At 46.0% G+C, this 17,767-nt stretch overlaps 1 protein-coding gene across 1 annotated transcript in view; it reads left to right on the forward strand.

The window, feature by feature from the left end:
* LOC105007401 (vesicle-fusing ATPase) overlaps positions 1-17,767 on the forward strand; it is a 28,848-nt gene that overhangs the window by 5,973 nt on the left and 5,108 nt on the right. Inside the window, exons 2-17 of the mRNA XM_029119821.2 lie at positions 647-732; positions 2,019-2,118; positions 2,886-2,925; positions 5,271-5,437; positions 5,899-6,006; positions 6,213-6,288; positions 6,924-7,079; positions 9,042-9,241; positions 10,462-10,627; positions 10,780-10,854; positions 11,096-11,283; positions 11,538-11,633; positions 12,065-12,221; positions 12,805-12,938; positions 13,401-13,467; positions 16,846-16,925. Coding sequence (XP_028975654.2) covers positions 647-732; positions 2,019-2,118; positions 2,886-2,925; positions 5,271-5,437; positions 5,899-6,006; positions 6,213-6,288; positions 6,924-7,079; positions 9,042-9,241; positions 10,462-10,627; positions 10,780-10,854; positions 11,096-11,283; positions 11,538-11,633; positions 12,065-12,221; positions 12,805-12,938; positions 13,401-13,467; positions 16,846-16,925 — 1,896 coding nt within the window. The remainder of the gene's footprint in view (positions 1-646; positions 733-2,018; positions 2,119-2,885; positions 2,926-5,270; positions 5,438-5,898; positions 6,007-6,212; positions 6,289-6,923; positions 7,080-9,041; positions 9,242-10,461; positions 10,628-10,779; positions 10,855-11,095; positions 11,284-11,537; positions 11,634-12,064; positions 12,222-12,804; positions 12,939-13,400; positions 13,468-16,845; positions 16,926-17,767) is intronic.

Consider the following 17,767-nt stretch of genomic DNA (forward strand, 5'->3'; position numbering starts at 1 on the left):
ATGTCGCTGCCCATGAAGGACTGTTCCTCATTTTTTTTTTACATGGGACACTACATTTTCTAGAAGATTCATTTAATACCTTAAATGGACCAATCAGACTGAACAACCGCAGTCAGTGGTGAAAGTAAAATACTCTGCTCCCTTTCATGGGGATATGAATGAATGGATAGTCTGTGGCAGGAAACGTTTTTTCATCCGGTCCAATCTGGTATGGTACGTCACATTTGTCTTTTTCCCACTAACTCAAAATGCACAAAGATGGGCATCAAGGCAACAAAACAACCAATTTGAAAGGAAGCAGGCTGTTGAAATTATACAGAATGCAGTTCAAGGATTGGTGTCGCACAACTAGATATGTCTGTGTAAATATAGCCTACACCCCACAATAAAATGTTGGAGGCATTAACAGAAGTGCTCACTTTTTAGCCTTACTAAAGAAGTCTATAGAAGAAATATAGGCTAGCTGATGCTGATTAAAATGCAAAATGACCATGGTCATGCACTTGTACACTTGATAGGCTGTGATTTTCTCAGAATTTACAGCCAAGGGAAATTGTAATGTAGAAGAGGACATCTTTTCATGACGGCACAAATTGCATGCGTGACTTTGAAATGATTAACACACCCTCTTTCTTCTCGTTTCTAGACGATGCAAGCGGCACGATGCCCAACAGACGAACTGTCACTGACTAACTGTGCAGTCGTGAGTGACAAAGACCCAAAGTTTGAACTGTAAGTCGTGCGTGCGTGCGCGCGTGCGTACATGTGTGCGTGGTTGAATGCTGTGTGCGTTTGTGTGTGGCGTGTTTTGATCCCCAGCCCTGAGGTGTCTCTGTCACATCAAAGGCCTGTGTGTGTTTGTGTGTGTGTAAAGGCAGCTCAGATCACTGGGGCTCAGCCACAGTGCCAAGTGCCCCAGGGCTATCACACTCTCTATGGCTGCTCTGATTCCCTTCTCTATCACATCACTAAATAATGGTGCCCACGTCTCGATCCTCTCATCTCTGGCCTCGCACCTGTCCCTCTGGGGCAAGACTGGGACTCTCTTAAGCTATCTCACCTGGTGAAAGAAGTAACCCATCCGTTGTATGTGTGTGTGTATATGTGTGTGGGGGGGTATTCACTGCATTCATTATAACCTGCCTTAAACATGCAGTATATACAGAACAGCGTGACCTAGAGTAATCAAATGTATTCCGACCCGCCATGCCTTTAGAAATTGTTGAAAATCCAGCTGTGTTGAAATAAATTGATTGAACATGATTTGGAAAGGTACGTACTTGTCTGTAAAATGTCCAACACTTAGTGCATGTCAGAGTAAAAACCATGTCCATTGAACGTCCCGTAGAGCTTTGCGAATTTTATCAAGCCATATACCTAGAGAAGGTCATGAAAAAACTGCTGTAAACCATTCAAAGTTCCTAGAAGCACAGTGGACTTCATCAGTTTGAAATGAATGACGTGGAACCACCAAGACTACAGCTCGCTGTCAGACCAAACTAAGTAAACAGAACGATCACCCATTGGCGACTTTGAAAGGGCTTCAGAGAGTTTATTTGCAGAGATTGGTGAACCTGGCAGAAGGGCAACCTTCTCTGCAGCACTCCACCAATAACTGTTGAGTAGAAGGTACATGACAAGCCACATGGATTTTGCCAAAAGGCATTAAAAGGACCTTGGGAGAATGAGGGAAAAATCTAATCTGGTCTCATGAAAAGGTTTATGCCTGGATACCAAGTGCTGTGTCAGGAAAAACATGGAAGCGCTTATCTCCTGGCTAAGACCATCCCTACACTGAAGCATGGTGGTTAAAGCATCATGTTATGGGAATAGTGTGAGACTGAAATGTTTTATTTTCAGTGGATTGTCCCAAATTTCTTACAATATGTTCGCATTGTCGTTATTGGGTGTTGGGTTTTGTTTGATGGCTAAATCCCCCCCCCCCTTAGTCATGTTTGTCCCTTCTAGAATCTTCTAGTTTATTCTCTATGATATTATATTTGTCTTTTCCTATGCAGGCATGTGACAGTCAGAACCACGCCGACCCACAAGTTTGTGTTTACCGTTAGGACCCACCAGAGTGTGGTCCCAGGGACCATTGCCTTCAGTCTACCCCAGGTAAATACACTACACACAGGCCTTCCGAAACAGGCCACCAAGTTGCTCTTGGTCCTCAAACTTGACAATGCCAAATGGTGTCTTTATTAAAATATCTTGTAAAAAAATTACATCCGACATCTTTAGAGGGCGTTCTAAATCAAGGCACTGTTTAATTGATGAAGATGCAGTTGGTTTCTTCTGTCTGCATGCTTCTTCTCTCTGTCTGTGGTCTTCTATCATGTCAGTCATTGCTTTTGACCTTTGACTTTGCCTGTCTCCGCCTGCTCTCCCCCCTCCATCTATATACTCTGCAGACAGCGGTACACAGGTACTTCCGTAATCTCCTCCCCGCGGTCTTATTTTACAACCGAACTTTTAAAGCGGTTGTAAACACCACAGCGGAAACATTTGCACAGCAGCCACGGGCTTAGCCATTTGAACATGGGACATGTCAGCGCTACGTTAAGTTTCTAAACACTTAGCCTTTTCTTGACTGTCATTTCACTGTCCTCATAAGAGAGGAATGTTTCTTGAAATAAGACCACGCTAATGGGGATTTTTACACCACTGTATTTGTCATTCAAACCTAGTTATTAGAATGTTCCATTATAGCCTTCTGTCTCTAGTGGGCGTCTTATGTGAGGCCATCTGTTATTATTTTTTTTTTTTGTACCTTATTGCTGGGTAACTGGCTATTGCTGTTGTTTTTATGTTGTCTTTTATGTCCCAGAAAATACAGAGAGAATGTGTGAACTGTATGCTAAGAAGCTTGACTTGTTTTTCAGAGAAAATGGGCCGGCCTGTCCATTGGTCAGGAGGTAGAAGGTAAGAGTAAAGCATGATGAACTGTGAGGTGATTATGTAATGGTGATTATGTTTTGGTTATTATGTTTTGCGGAAATGCAAGGTACAGTCTCTAAACTCTGATTTGTTTTCATGTAACTTGTCCATGTTTCCCTCTAAATATTATAGACTTTGGTCCCGATTAAAAATGACGTTAAGGTTAGAAATAACCGTAATGCCTTCATAAGCAGTACATAAATGGGTTATAGAACATCAGCCAAAATCTATATTTGATCTATAAAGCCGGAGTGGATGGTATGTAAACACATTCAAATACAATAAAAATAAAAGACAAATTTAACCATAGGTCTTTTTTAATTTTTATATAACTATAATTTTCAGCAATGCGATTAAATGGAATATTACAAAGGGCGTGAATGACCCTGATCTTGCCGATAAATGGTTCTTTCCGGCTGGAGATAGTGCTGTTTGGTTTCGGCTTTATAAGTCATTAGTGTAGATGGATTTAAGGGTAGCAACTACAAAAAAATCTAATTTTAGTCTCTGTAGTAGCACCAAAATCCTGGTGTGCTACTTCTTGCATGTGGAGTTGGTTTACAGTTGAGCAGGCTAACTTAGCCACGTTACTGATGCGATGGGTCATGTCAGGTGTGTCTTAGGAACTTTGAGCAAAATTCATCCCCAGTTGTCCTTACGTAATTGAATTATAGGGATGTTGTCTGTGGCTAGGTGCAAATTATTCTTCCATACTGCTATTTTGGATGAAAAAGCATACTTTTTAGTGGTATTTTAGAATACTGTAGCAGCCTTGGTACGGCCACTACTTGCCCCTCCAAATGCAATATACCTATTTGGATCAGGGTGTGGTGTGGCCCCTGGGGAGCCGAATATCGCGGGTTCGAGACACTGCCCGCCGGACGCTACAGTACAATTTTCTGTGTGTTTTATTACTGCTCGCTTAATTTGTGTTAAACAAGGTATCCTGCAAGATGAGGTAAAACACGTTTAATCCTAGATTTTATTTTCTTTGATTAATTGCAAAAATGAACAGAGTTTGTGTTCATCAAAACAGTTCTTAGTTGCAGCCCTGCCTTTTCATATATGGATATGGAATCTGAGTAAAAACCCATACATTATTAAAGGAACACTTAAGGGGCCATACCATAGATGTCTTTTAATGCAGTATTGCACTGCACTATGTTCTCCTGCAGTTTAGCATTTGTTGGAAAATGTCAAGTCCAATATTGGCTATGCAACCAATATTAATGTAGTGGCGTCATCATAGAAAAATTTTGCTCGCTCATGTTTAAGCAATAAGCCGAGAGGATTGTGTCACTTGACATTGATATATATGTCACACAGTTACCCTGTGCCTGAATGGCTAGTTCACAGCAATGTTGAAGATCGGCCAGCCTATCAATTTCCTAGCCAGTAGGTAATATTTCAGGTAATATATTTCTGGTAATATTTACGGCAATGCTATCCTTCGGCTGAGCCCCGGAGATCCAGTTTTGTTTTTATGTTGGCCAGCTCGTCTCACTTCCTCCTTTGTCAAGAGAACACAGGGAGCATGTGACCGGACTCGCTTTGCCTAGGCTAACGTAATACCAGCCAAAATATAATTGATGGTGTGCGGAGATAGAGTAGGTTTGCCGTTTTGACACATTTCCTTAATGAGTGTACAGCAACACCAGCTGTGTAAACAGATTTTGATAGAAAGCTTTGAAAACGACATATTATCTAAAATAGCTAGTTCCTCCCTCAAGTTCAGCCCTGTGCTGAAGTGCATCTAGTTATGGGGGAGGATCCATACAGTTATGTATTGCAAAATTATATGTATAGAAATGACATTGATAATTTGACCGATAGATATATTTTTCTGTGCATCACCTCTGATATTTTTCAACCAGTAGTTTCTCTGTCTTTTTTTTAAAATATGAACCTACAGCGTTTCAGTTTCCAGAAGGGTTCAAATCTCATTTTGTCATGATCGTTCTTGTCTCCTGGCCACAGACATAGTGGTCAATGTGTCTGGAATAACGAATCACAATTAACATGGTATTGTGAGGTCCATTCCCAGCGCTGGAGTGCTCTCTGGTGAAGGCCAGAACTACCGAGATCCAACTGTGCACTGTTATCAACTAGACATTCTTGTTTCACCAAGCGATTCAGTATGCAACATGCATTAGGAAAGGATAACTATAGTTATGTGTCTTCGGTTGATGAAAGATCTTGAAGGTACTATATTCAAATACCAACCGGGCTGTCAATGTCGTATGTGGAAGTAGAAATGAGGGAACAAGTTTCCGGGCTTCCCTCCCGCTCTCTCACTCCTGTTTCCTTCCGTCCGCTCTGTGTCCCTGCAGTGACCAGCTACGTCTTTGACAAGTCCAAGCAGTGTGTGGGCACAATGACGCTGGAGATTGACTTCCTGCAGAAGAAGAGCGTGGACAGCAGCCCGTACGACTCAGACAAGATCGCTGCAGAGTTCATCCAGCACTTCAACAGCCAGGCCTTCAGTGTGGGCCAGCAGGTACTGGAACTGGAGGGGACCGGGAAGGGCTAGGACGGCCGGTGGAGGCTCTGAGGACATTGGTGGTTGTGTGGCTCCGGGGCCCTTGACCCTCATCCCAAATCCTCAACCGAAATGTCATCGTCAAGGGCAACTTTGTCACACCATTGGAATTAGATTGAGGGCTCGCGTAGATGGTTTCAATTGGCCAAACATTAAACTGCAACATTGCTGTATGTATTTATTTGTGATGGATTTAAGAAAAACCTTTCCTAGTTATCTTTATTGGACATGATTAAACCGCGACCAACTATTTTCCTAAAGCTATTTGAATGCATTTATTTTGTATTTCTGCCTTTTGTGCACGGAACTCTAAATCAGTCCTGGCTCCAGAACTCTTTTTCTACCTGCACTGTTCTGTTGTGATGCTCTACATTCCGCTAACGTAGTCGCTTCCTCCTCTTTCCTCCTCATGTCCCTAGCTGGTTTTCAGTTTCTGTGATAAACTGTTTAGCCTAATCATAAAGGACATCGAGGCCATGGACCCAAGTATCCTTAAGGGAGAATCAACCACTTCTAAAAAGCACAAGGTACCTCCATGTGTTAGGACTTTGATTCCATAGTGTTTTCATACACTGTATGTAACTATTTGTAGCTATGCCGTGAATACAGTGTGTATGTTTTGGTGAAGTAAGCCACAGCAGAGGTGTTGTGATGGTGAGGTCGGTTCTCAAGGAGGTTTTTAAATCCTCCATCAACTCACCCTAACAGACTTCTACCCCTATGGTCTTTACAGATTGACATTGGCTTGTTGCTGGGCAACAGTCAGGTGATTTTCGAGAAGGCAGAGAGCTCGTCTCTCACCCTCATTGGTAAGTGTGAAATCCAGCCGGCTGGCCAGGTGTGTCTACAGCTCAACCTGCTGTACTCGGTCTCACTCCGTCATGGTCACGTATCTGACAAATTCCCCCTTTCAAAGTGTGGCACAAGTCAGCGTAGTGAGCTGTAAGCTAAATGACGCTTGACATTTGTGTAGTGAACCGATGTGGATGAGTTTCCGTGGGCCTCCACCACCACTCCAAACCACCACTGTCCGCGGTGTGTGTTGTGCAGTGCGACCACAAGGGGGCGCCCTCTCCACAGCTTTCCCCTTTCCTTGCTCTCAGAATTTATGGGATGAAACTGAGATGGCCCTAGAAAGGAGTTGCCATGTCTTTGATGGAATATTTTGTTAAAGCCTTAAAATACTTTAGTCCTTTCTTCATCTAAAAGCTAAGCAATGACACTACACACACACCTTCAGAAGAACACACCTAGTACAGATGTACAAAACACCAAATGGGAGAACAAAAGCTAAGAAACACTTTTAACGTGAAGTGGTTCTGCTCATTTATTTTATGCCTTTTGGAGAATTTGGGCTGGCGAACTTTGCCCAGGCACAATCACTGGGTTAATCTTTTTCTTTTTGTATGTGTGTTTAAAACGGATCCTCTCTCGTCCCCTCCAGGCAGGGCGAAGACCAGAGAGTCTCGTCAGTCCATTATCAACCCCGACTGGAACTTTGAGCGCATGGGCATCGGTGGCCTGGACAAGGAGTTCTCTGACATCTTCCGCAGGGCCTTCGCCTCCCGCGTCTTCCCACCAGACATTGTAGAGCAGATGGGTGAGGCTATTCTCTGCCGTCCTCTTTATTAATCTTTCCACTTTGATGTTTCAGTCATTTATTCAGAGCAACGTACAGTTAGTGTGTTAAAGATACTGAGCTGTGTGGGACAACCGTGTCAATGAAGTCAGAAGGAATACTGCTAATATGAATTCACAGAAGGTATTAGTTTTCTTTTTCCTTCTCTCTATTTATTTTATTTTCTTGACTCTCACTCCATCTATCTTATTCTCTCTTCCTTTCACATTCCGTTACATACGAGATTTCTCTCTCGCTCTCTCTTTCTAGTATTTTCCTTCTCTCATTACGTTTATAGCCAACTCTATATTTTTCTATCACCACATCCCCCTGCTAACCACTTCTCGAGGTCCCAGAGTTCCAGCGTAGCGTTAGCGGTAGGGGGGGGTGCAGGACAACCTGCCAAAACAAATCACTCAATCAGTCTCTGGTTGGAACACCATGAATAAGAGTCTGTGTTTAAATGGCAGGCATTTTTAGACCAATAATACTGCACATTGTAAAAAATATATATAATTCAGACAGTTTTCGGGGGCACAGTATGAAACAAGTGGATGAAATAGGGATGATATGTTTGAGCTGGTCTGTAATGATTTGTTTGTTAGCACTACTGCCCGCCAGACTGAAACTAGTGGTTATCACTGATAAATGATCAGACTTCACTAGTACCAAGGAGGCTTCCTTAATTGGACAGAGGACAAATGACCCTCCTGTTTTGCCGTGGTCAGTTTTCCGTGAATGGCTTAGGACTCGGGCTTTTATCTCCTACGAATGACCTGTCCAGGTAAATAGGTGTTTGATGTGTCTTGGATTCCAATGCTGCCCCTGTTACTGAAGGAGAGCTCGCTGCAAATCGGGTGTTGTTCTGCGTCTCGCGTACATGCGTACGTACTCCGAGATCCCAGGGCCTGGCGGGGTCCTGTGGGAGAGCTGACCTTAAAGCTACGGGGTGAAGCAGTTGGCCCTGGCTGTGGCCAGCTGGCCGGTCTAATGAGATTGTCAGTCCTGATAGAGGAGAATCTAAAGGTGAGGGAGTAATTGGGGAGTGTCAGGGAGCGCAGGTGCGGAGAGAGAGGAGCGTACGGGGGCTGTGTGTGTGTGTGTGTGTGTGTGTGTGTGTGGGGGGGGGGGGCTTTCACTCTCTCCATGTCTCCCTACACTCCCCCAAGGGTAAGGTAGACAGCAAGGCATCTGACACACACACACTGTGATGCTCTTCCTCACTCCCCTTCAGCAGGTCTAAATGGCAGCACTGATCTTTATCTCCAGACCTTCAGTGGGTCTGGAGCAAATGTCACTGAACAGGTGCAATAAGCTGCTAGGACTGACACTGTCTGGGTTTCAGTCTGGACCCTGAGGCGGTCCTAACTGGTAACACACCTGAATATTGGTTCCTAAAGTCAACCTGGGCCTGTTCATCTTGTTCATTCCTGCTCATTCTCACAAATTGAACCGGTGAAATTTAGTACTTGGACCATTTTCTATTCAGGTGTGTTGTGTATTAATCGCAGGTACAACAATGACGTAAAGGCTACAGTTATTCCGCTAACTGTAAAGTTATCCCACTAACTGTAAAGTTATCCCACTAACTGTACGTGTCTCTGAATAAGTGTCTGCTAAATGTCTACCAGGGTTATTCAGCTGTCACCCTGCGAGGATGAGTCTGCTGGCTTTCTGTTGTAACTCCTCAGTAATGTCACCCACCTGGTGTCCCAGGTCTAATAAGTCCCTGATTAGGGGGTCGCAATGAAAACATGGAGTGACTCTAGCTTGGAGGTTCAGGGTTGAATTCCCCTGACGTATGCAGAGCATCGGCCACTGGATGAAAACATGCAGCGTCCCAGAGTCTCAGGTCCTCTCCCCCTCCAACTCCGACGCGCAGAAACCCTTCACACTGAGTCTGACGTGTCTTTCTGAACATGCTGTCGGTGTCCCTCCCGGCAGGCTGTAAGCACGTGAAGGGCATCTTGCTGTTTGGGCCTCCCGGCTGTGGCAAGACTCTGATGGCGCGGCAGATCGGGAAGATGCTGAACGCCCGCGAGCCCAAGGTGGTCAACGGCCCGGAGATCCTCAACAAGTACGTGGGAGAATCCGAGGCCAACATCAGGAAACTGTTCGCAGATGCTGAAGACGAGCAGAAGAGGGTGAGAGGGACACACGAACACCAAAACGTTTTCCACGTTCAATGAAATAAACTTTGGATCACCACTCCACCCAATTATTTTCAATTATAATCCATTGTTTTCTAAATCTTAACGCCCTTGCATATTACGCGAGGGCTTGCATTTTTGACCGGTCATTGCACAATTTCCATTAATAGCTGTCGGTGAATCGATTAACCCATTAAATTGACCCAATGTCACACCAGTTAAAGCACATTTACCACACATGGTTCAGTCAAGCCACATGGAAACAAACTTGCGTCCTTTTCAGCACTTGTTTGTGACACACTGAACAAAGTTATTTCACAATCATTGCTTACATTCTGTGGCAAAATCAAACCAGCGACTGACTGCGGCCCTTATCAGACACAACACAACCTGTAGCAGGTCAATCAGACAGACTTCATTTGTAAATGGATTCCTTATCGTCACAGAATCCAATATGCTGCCTACGCTGCAAAACACAGATAAGCATCATGCCAATCCACACAGACGGAGAAGTTAATTTCTCCCTCAGAAGACTGATTTGCCCTTTAAGGAGGCATATCAGCAATACTGTGAGCAATAACAGTGGTAAAGTAATTGGACTTGCTCCACGCGGGGCGCGGGGGGGGGGGCGACAGTTGTGTGTCGAGCCCCCCACGGTGACGATGCTTTAGGACAGTGACGGCATCACTCCTCACCACCTAATGAGGGGCTCGTCTCTGCCCCCCCCCCCGCCCGCCCCCCTGGCCCATAATAAGGACAGCTCCACACCTGGTTGAATGCTGCGTCTGGAGACTGACAGGGCCAGAGATGGACAGATAACCCCCCACCCCGAACTCTCTGTCTCTGGCTTACTCCCCCCCCCTCTCTCGGTCTCCTCCCCCCCTCCCACTCTCTTCTTCTCGCTACCTCCCTTTTTTCCTCCCTTTTGTGCCCCCGCCCCCCCAACCAGTCGGTCATTCTCTTTCTGAATGAATAAAATATATATATAGCCCATGACCATATGTATATATGTATATGTATATGTGTATATGATCTGAAAGGCTAGAATGTCTTAACAATTTTTTCTTCTTGCTAAAAGAGCTTTAGGCCTGATTCAAACCCATGCTACTGCAGTACCCATGTAGCTGTGGGGTTGAGAAGCTGCAGCTCGTGGCCTCTCTGTGTCGACTGTGTGAGACTTTCCTCCGTTCAGCCGTGTATGTCTCCTCCCGTAGCTGGGCGCCAACAGCGGGCTGCACATCATCATCTTCGACGAGATCGACGCCATCTGTAAGCAGAGAGGCAGCATGGCGGGCAGCACCGGGGTCCACGACACGGTGGTCAACCAGCTGCTGTCCAAGATAGACGGAGTGGAGCAGCTCAACAACATCCTGGTCATAGGTAGACACACGCACGCTGTGGCGCTTTACGTACAGGTCTCCTGCGCTTGGTCTGGCCAGATTGTGGGCATGTTGCCTCAGCGACGACATGTCTTCTTGCTGCCTCTCTCACTTCTGCGTCGCTCCTGTTCTTCTCCCCTCTGCCCCTATCAGGAATGACCAACAGGCCTGACCTGATAGACGAGGCTCTACTGAGGCCGGGCAGGCTGGAAGTTAAAATGGAAATCGGTGAGACGGCAACCACGTTCTGTACTTCAAAACGTCCGACCCAACCAACTGTTAAGTGACTGTGCTCTGACATTTGGTCAATTTCCTTCAGTTTATCTTCTGAGATGAACAGTATTTTTCACAGATGTTGTACGTCCTATGCCATTGCCGAAGCCAAGGCATTTCTACTTCCCTAGCTTCATCCCTTGTAGGGTTGGCATTGTTGTGGTGAAGACGGCGCTCATGTATGTCCATGTCCCAGGTTTGCCTGATGAGAAGGGCCGTGTCCAGATCCTCAACATCCACACGGCCAAGATGCGTCAGTTCAACTTGCTGGGCGGTGATGTGGACGTCAAAGAGCTGGCCGCCGAGACCAAGAACTACAGCGGAGCTGAGCTTGAGGGTCTGGTCAGAGCTGCCCAGTCCACTGCCATGAACCGACACATCAAGGTCACTACCGTTTTGGTTAGCCCAGGGCCAGTAGTAATGAAGGGTTCAGGACTGCCATTAGTTTGTGGACATTTTGTTAGACAATTCAGTGATAATTAGGTAAAACAGTATTTAGATCTAGTATTTAGAGCAACAAATAGCTGTCGGTGGCATGTCAAGAGATTGTAGATGGAGGAGGATGTACATCCAGTCAGAATTCTGGGTGGTAGCAGACATCTGCACATGCTGGACCATCCTAACGTGTGTCCCTACAGGCCAGTACCACGGTGGAGGTGGACGTGGAGAAGGCCGAAACTCTTCAGGTCCACCGAGACGACTTCCTGGCCTCGCTTGAGAACGACATCAAACCAGTAAGTAGCCCCCCCCCCCCCCCCCCCCCCTTTAAATCCATCATCACATCCCGTTGGTTTCCACTTACGCACCGAGAGGTTGCACGTCACGGCCCGTATTGCAAATAGGAGACCCTGTGGGCATTGTGTTTCATGGATCTGACCCTCCCTCTCTTTCCCCGTGTCTCCCCCTCTGTCCTCCCCGTCTTTCCCCCCGCCTCCCGCTCTGTCCTTCCCTCTCTTTCCCCCCGCCTCCCGCTCTGTCCTCCCCCATCTTTCCCCCCCGCCTCCCGCTCTGTCCTCCCCCCTCTTTCCCCCCGCCTCCCGCTCTGTCCTCCCCCCTCTTTCCCCCTGCCTCCCGCTCTGTCCTCCCCCCTCTTTCCCCCTGCCTCCCGCTCTGTCCTCCCCCTCTTTCCCCCTGCCTCCCGCTCTGTCCCCCCTCCCTCCGCCAGGCGTTCGGGACCAACGCGGAGGACTACGCCAGCTACATCATGAACGGCATCATCAGGTGGGGTGACCCGGTTACGGCTGTGCTGGATGACGGGGAACTCCTGGTGCAGCAGGCTAAGAACAGCGACCGCACGCCGCTCGTGTCCGTGCTCCTGGAGGGTACGACCAGCACACAAACAAAGAGCCTTTTCGCGTCGCGATACGGCGAGTCGAAGGAGAGAGGGAGGGGAGACCTTACATGATTTACGTGATGTTTCCGTTTTGTATTTGTTCTGCTAGATAAAAGGAGAGAGGGTTGTGGGTGGTATCTACGGCACACAGGTCTACCTGCCAGTAGGGGTCAGTCCATTCTAATCCCGGGTCTGATGGCGAGCATAGACACACACAAAGACAAACCGTGTCACCAAGGTCTGAGGCAGTGCGGTGAGCGGTGCTGTGGTATACGGCTGATATACCACTGCCAAGGATGTGTTCTTAGCCACAACGCATCGCATTTGCCATGTTGGCGGTATACCACACCCCCCCATCCCCCACAGACGCTGCTCTTATAAACCGCTTACTGACGCAATAAGAGCAGTTAAAGGGGATGTCACGTCCGTGTTATTTTACACCCCCCAGTATAATTTACATCAACTCTGGTGTGATTGCTGGTTTTTAAGCACCTTATCGTTCACATTTGCTTTGATTGAATATATTGATTTTATACAGCATGCTTTGCCCCCCCCCACACACACTCCCCCAGGACCCCCCAACAGTGGAAAGACCGCCCTGGCTGCTAAGATCTCAGAGGATTCCCAGTTCCCCTTTATAAAGATCTGCTCGCCGGACAAGATGATTGGCCATTCGGAGATTGCCAAGTGCCAGGCCATCAAGAAGGTGAGGCAAAGACAGAGCCACGTGTCAACACAAGACACACACGCACCCAGACGCACCCAGACGCACCCAGATGCACCCAGCCACGTATACGCAGACACACATTCACGTTTGGTTTCCTATCCACGTGGCACTAGAATAATTATTCCTTATCCCCAAACCCAAAACATAATCTTAATCCTAACCTCAGTAACTTAACCTTTAGCCTAAACTTAACCTAACTGTAAACCTATCCCCAATGATAACTCCAACCCGATTGTAATCCTAAATCTAACCCCATAAGCCGGAAGTAGAATTTGTCGCTTTGGGATATGGCTAAAAAACCTTGTGGGGACTGAATTGTCAGGGTTTTACCATCTTCAGAGGGTCTTCTGGTCTTCACCTGTATAAAACTGGAATTAAACACAAGCACACACCTGTGTCAGTACCTTTTGCCTTGACCCCTGTTAAACTCTCCCCCTTCAGATTTTTGAAGATGCCTATAAGTCCCAGCTGAGCTGTGTGGTGGTGGATGACATTGAGCGCTTGCTGGGTGAGGTCCTGTTTGCTTTCCTGTTACGGTACACTGTTCTACTCATCTTTCTGAAAACCATGGAAACGCCAACTACTGTAGAAGGATCGTACCAATCTACAGTATGCATGTTTGTCTGTCAGAGGTTGCTGGTGCATTACTAGTGTGTAGCGGTTTATCTATGTCTTTCGAGTTTTAAATGTTTCTTTTTTACTTAAATAAAGTAGAAACATTAAACACATTAGACACAGGATGTAAGCCGCAACAGGATGTAAAACCGCGTGGATCCATCCTGCCTGGTGTCAAGGCGCAGGCTGGGGGTGATGGTGGGACGGTGTGGGGAAGTGGTTTCTTAAAGCACTTTAGGCCCCTGAATACCAGCTGGGCGTTGAATGCCACAGTGTATCTGACCGTTGTTGCTGACAGTGTGCATCCCCTGATAGCCACGGTTTGCCCATTTACAAACTGATATTTCTGGCCGGAAGATGTGCCGTGAGAATGTACCTCAAACATGGCAGTGACTTCAGTTGACTGCCGTGGCCTGCACAGTTTTCAAATCTAAATCCAACAGATCACCTAAGGGACACATCTGACCAGCATGTCCAGGAACTTGGCTCGCAACATGTTCCCTGCCGCTTTTTGGGGGACAACAAACGTCATTCGCCATAGACATTCATGTAAAATAGCAATACTAATAGAGAACCACTGTAATTACATTATACCAATTAAATTACTTTATAAATGACCCAAAACATATAATGTAAAGTCAATATACACCGATCAGCCATAACATTATGACCACTGACAGGTGAAGTGAATAACACTGATATTCTCATTATCATGGCACCTGTCAGTGGGTGGGACATATCAGGAAGCAAGGGAACATTCTGTCCTCAGAGTCCTCAAAGTTGATGTGTTTGAAGCAGGAAAAATGGGCAAGCGTTAGGATCTGAGCGACTCTGACACGGACCAAATTGTGATGGCTAGACGACTGGGTCAGAGCATCTCCAAAACTGCCGCTATTGTGGGATGTTCCAGGTCTGCAGTGGTCAGTACCTAGCAAAAGTGGTCCAGGTAAGGAAAAGGGGTGAACCGGCGACAAGGTCATGGAGCAGCCAAGGCTCATTGATGCACGTGGGGAGCGAAGGATTAGTGTGACACTGTAAAGTCAGCACGAACCCAAATCCCTAAGGAATGATTCCAGCACCTTGTTTAATTAATACCCTTGTGAATTTGGCTGTTCTGGAGGCAAAAGGTGGTCCTAACCGATACTAGATTGGTGTTCTTAATGAAGTGGACAATAAGTGTATAAAATATAAATCATTTGTATAGTTAAATAACATTTGGCATTTGGAGAGTGTATTGAAATAGTGTATTTTGGCTGACTGATAATGATTTTTTGTATATTACATATTAGTGACATCCAAACACTACATAGAGAACTACTAGTGTAAAAATCATACTTTGAACAAATACAATAATTTATAATTTGCATAATTTGGAAGTTTACTCTCAGAGGTGTCTTGTTACACACACATGCCACATGTTTTGAAATCGTTTCAGCCTTCTCCAGGATTTCAGAGGGATCAACATCTCTTTGCTCCTTGCCTCCGGTCAGATTTCTGGATTCCTCTTCAAGTGTGTTCCTCTGACTCCTCTAGAAAGTCTGGTGTCTACTACTTGTCCACAGGACGGTGATCACAACACACGCTTTTCCGAAGAGCCCCAGGTCCTAGCGGTGACTAGTACCAACCTTTAGAAGGGGGAATAAGTAGCCAGAAGGCTATTGCTTCTAGAAATGCAGGAATGTCTGACTGCAGCTGATAGTCTGACTGTGTGTGTGTGTGTGCTTGGGATCACACTGTCACCCAATGAGAATGTCCCATGTTTGGTTTGTTTCAGGTCAAGGCAGGCAGAGAGTGTATGTTGTCTGTGGTTGTGGACTTGCATTCATAGCTTTAAGAGTTTTGTCTTAACTTGTGGAGGAAGGGTGCGAGGGAAGGGATCCTTTCTCCATCATGTGGCCAGCATATCTACTATATTTTTTCCCAAGGTGTGGCACCTTGGGAAGAATTTACTCTGTAAAACCTCTAGTTCAATGTCTGGGATTTGGATCAATTGTGCATTTAAAAAAACAAAACAATAATTGTGAGACCTTTTATGGATGAACTTGTGTTTCTGCCATCAGATGTGTCCCTCTCAGCCTGCCCTATCAAACATTCAACCCCTAACTGGAAATACCGTGCACGGACAGTTTCATGTATTGAGACTTCAGCGATCAATCAGTCAAATGTATTTATAAAGCCGTTTATACATCAGAAGTTGTCACAAAGTGTTTTTACAAAACACCCAGCCTGAAACCCCCAAGGAGCAATAGTGTTGATGCACAGTGGCTAGGAAAAAAAACCTAAAAGGGGGCCGAAACTTAGGAAGAAACCTAGAGTGGAACCAGGCTCTGAGTTACGGCCTGTGCTCTACGTCCATCTCATTTCCTCAATCTGGTGGGCCTCTCTGCTCATGATGAACTCTAATACACTCGTTGCACTGAATGCAGAGCTCTCCGTTACCTCCGAACCTGACAGAGTAACGGGTGTCTTCACAGTCAAGTCCCAGTAGCCCAAGGAGGCCCATTAACACTGTGTTCACAACCTGTTCCGGAGCTGGATACACGTTTCCAACGTCTTTTATGTACTCTGTCACAGTTCTCAAATGCGACCAGCTTGTTTGAACTTTACCAGCTGTAATTTGTACATATTGGAAATGAGTTTAAAACCGTCGGTGAGGGGCAATCACCCACACTGCCTCATATTTTTCCTGCAGTCTTCTTCTGACCTCTCCATGACTTGCAATGATTATATGTTTTTGTAGAGTGCTGCTAAGATGTTTGGATTAAAAGAGCTAGCTTTCGATTAAGTCTCACAAAAAACTGAAAGATTAAAGATAATGGGGAATTTCAGAGTTGTGCAATTTGCCTCGGATGCTTCCTCATACTGAGTGTAATCTATGGGCATGAAAAAACTGGTTTGGTTTTGGGGTTTTCTTTAAACATCCGCGACACATTTAAGGTGTCCCTAACCAGCTAACAATCAATAGAAGTATAAGGGGCAATTCTGCAATGTCTATATCACATTTTCTGTGGTGTCATACCATATATAAAGTTAATTCAGTGAAACAGTTGCCACATTCACTCCGTTGTTCAGCCACCTACCATGGCTGAAGTTTGTGGTAAATGTTTAAGGAAAACTGACCAGGCCCACATACTACTTCTGGGCAGTTTGCATTAGCGTCACAAGCCTCATTTTTCATAAGTATGGTGATATATATTCATATAATTGCTGATTAAATCTGACTCCTTGTAAAAGGTGATTGTTCTCTCTTTCTTTGTGTTCCTGTTCCCAGACTATGTCCCAATTGGTCCGCGGTTCTCAAACCTGGTCCTTCAAGCTCTGTTGGTGCTCCTCAAGAAACCCCCACCGAAGGTCTGTATTGGGGTTGCTGATAGTGTGTGTGTGTGTGTGTGTGTGTGTGTGTGTGTGTGCGTGCGTGCGTGTGCGCGTGCACTCCCACATGAGTCTGTTTATATTTAATCTTAGAAAGATTATGTTTCTGTGCCTCATGCTTTTGTCTAGTTATTTTGTCAGTCACAGAAAGATGGCAGCAGATCTTACCGATGCCAGTCATACAAGTCACATCCATCTTGAGTAAATCCTAAACGAATGATCGGCTGTACCTTTGGACCACGATGGGGTTTGCGTGGATATGCACGTCAGGGTTATCTCTTCAATAGTAGTGTTTTCGCAGTTGGCCCGGGCTGTGTTCAGCTGTCTCTGTCGTTGAGTGCACAGGAGACTGTTTTAGTCCAGACAGGCTGTTGTTTTGTGCTGTTGTGAATGGGAGCTGAGCTGCTTTCCCTGGATGTGATTATGAGAGTACCGTGTATGTATGTATGTATGTATGTATGTGTGTGTGTGTGTGTGTGTGTGTGTGTGTGTGTGTGTGTGTGTGTGTGTGTGTGTGTGTGTGTGTGTGTGTGTGTGTGTGTGTGTGTGTGTGTGTGCGTGTGAGAGTGTATCGGTTCGTCATCCTGGCAGACTGTTGTGAGGTGCTGTACTGGCGGTGAATGGGTGCTGAGCGGTCTTCCTCTGGATGTGTGTGTCCGGTAGAGTATGTGGCAGCATGGATGTGTTTGTGATAATGTATTGGTCCAGGAAGGCTGTTGTGCTGGCTGTGAATGGGAGCCGGCCTGTTTCTCCGGGGTTGTGAAGCTCCGTGCCCAGCGGGGAGCCTGGATGGGGGAGGCCTGCCTCTCGGATGGAGGGGG

The sequence above is a fragment of the Esox lucius genome, chromosome 5 (assembly GCF_011004845.1).
Source record: "Esox lucius isolate fEsoLuc1 chromosome 5, fEsoLuc1.pri, whole genome shotgun sequence".
NCBI lineage: Eukaryota > Metazoa > Chordata > Actinopteri > Esociformes > Esocidae > Esox > Esox lucius.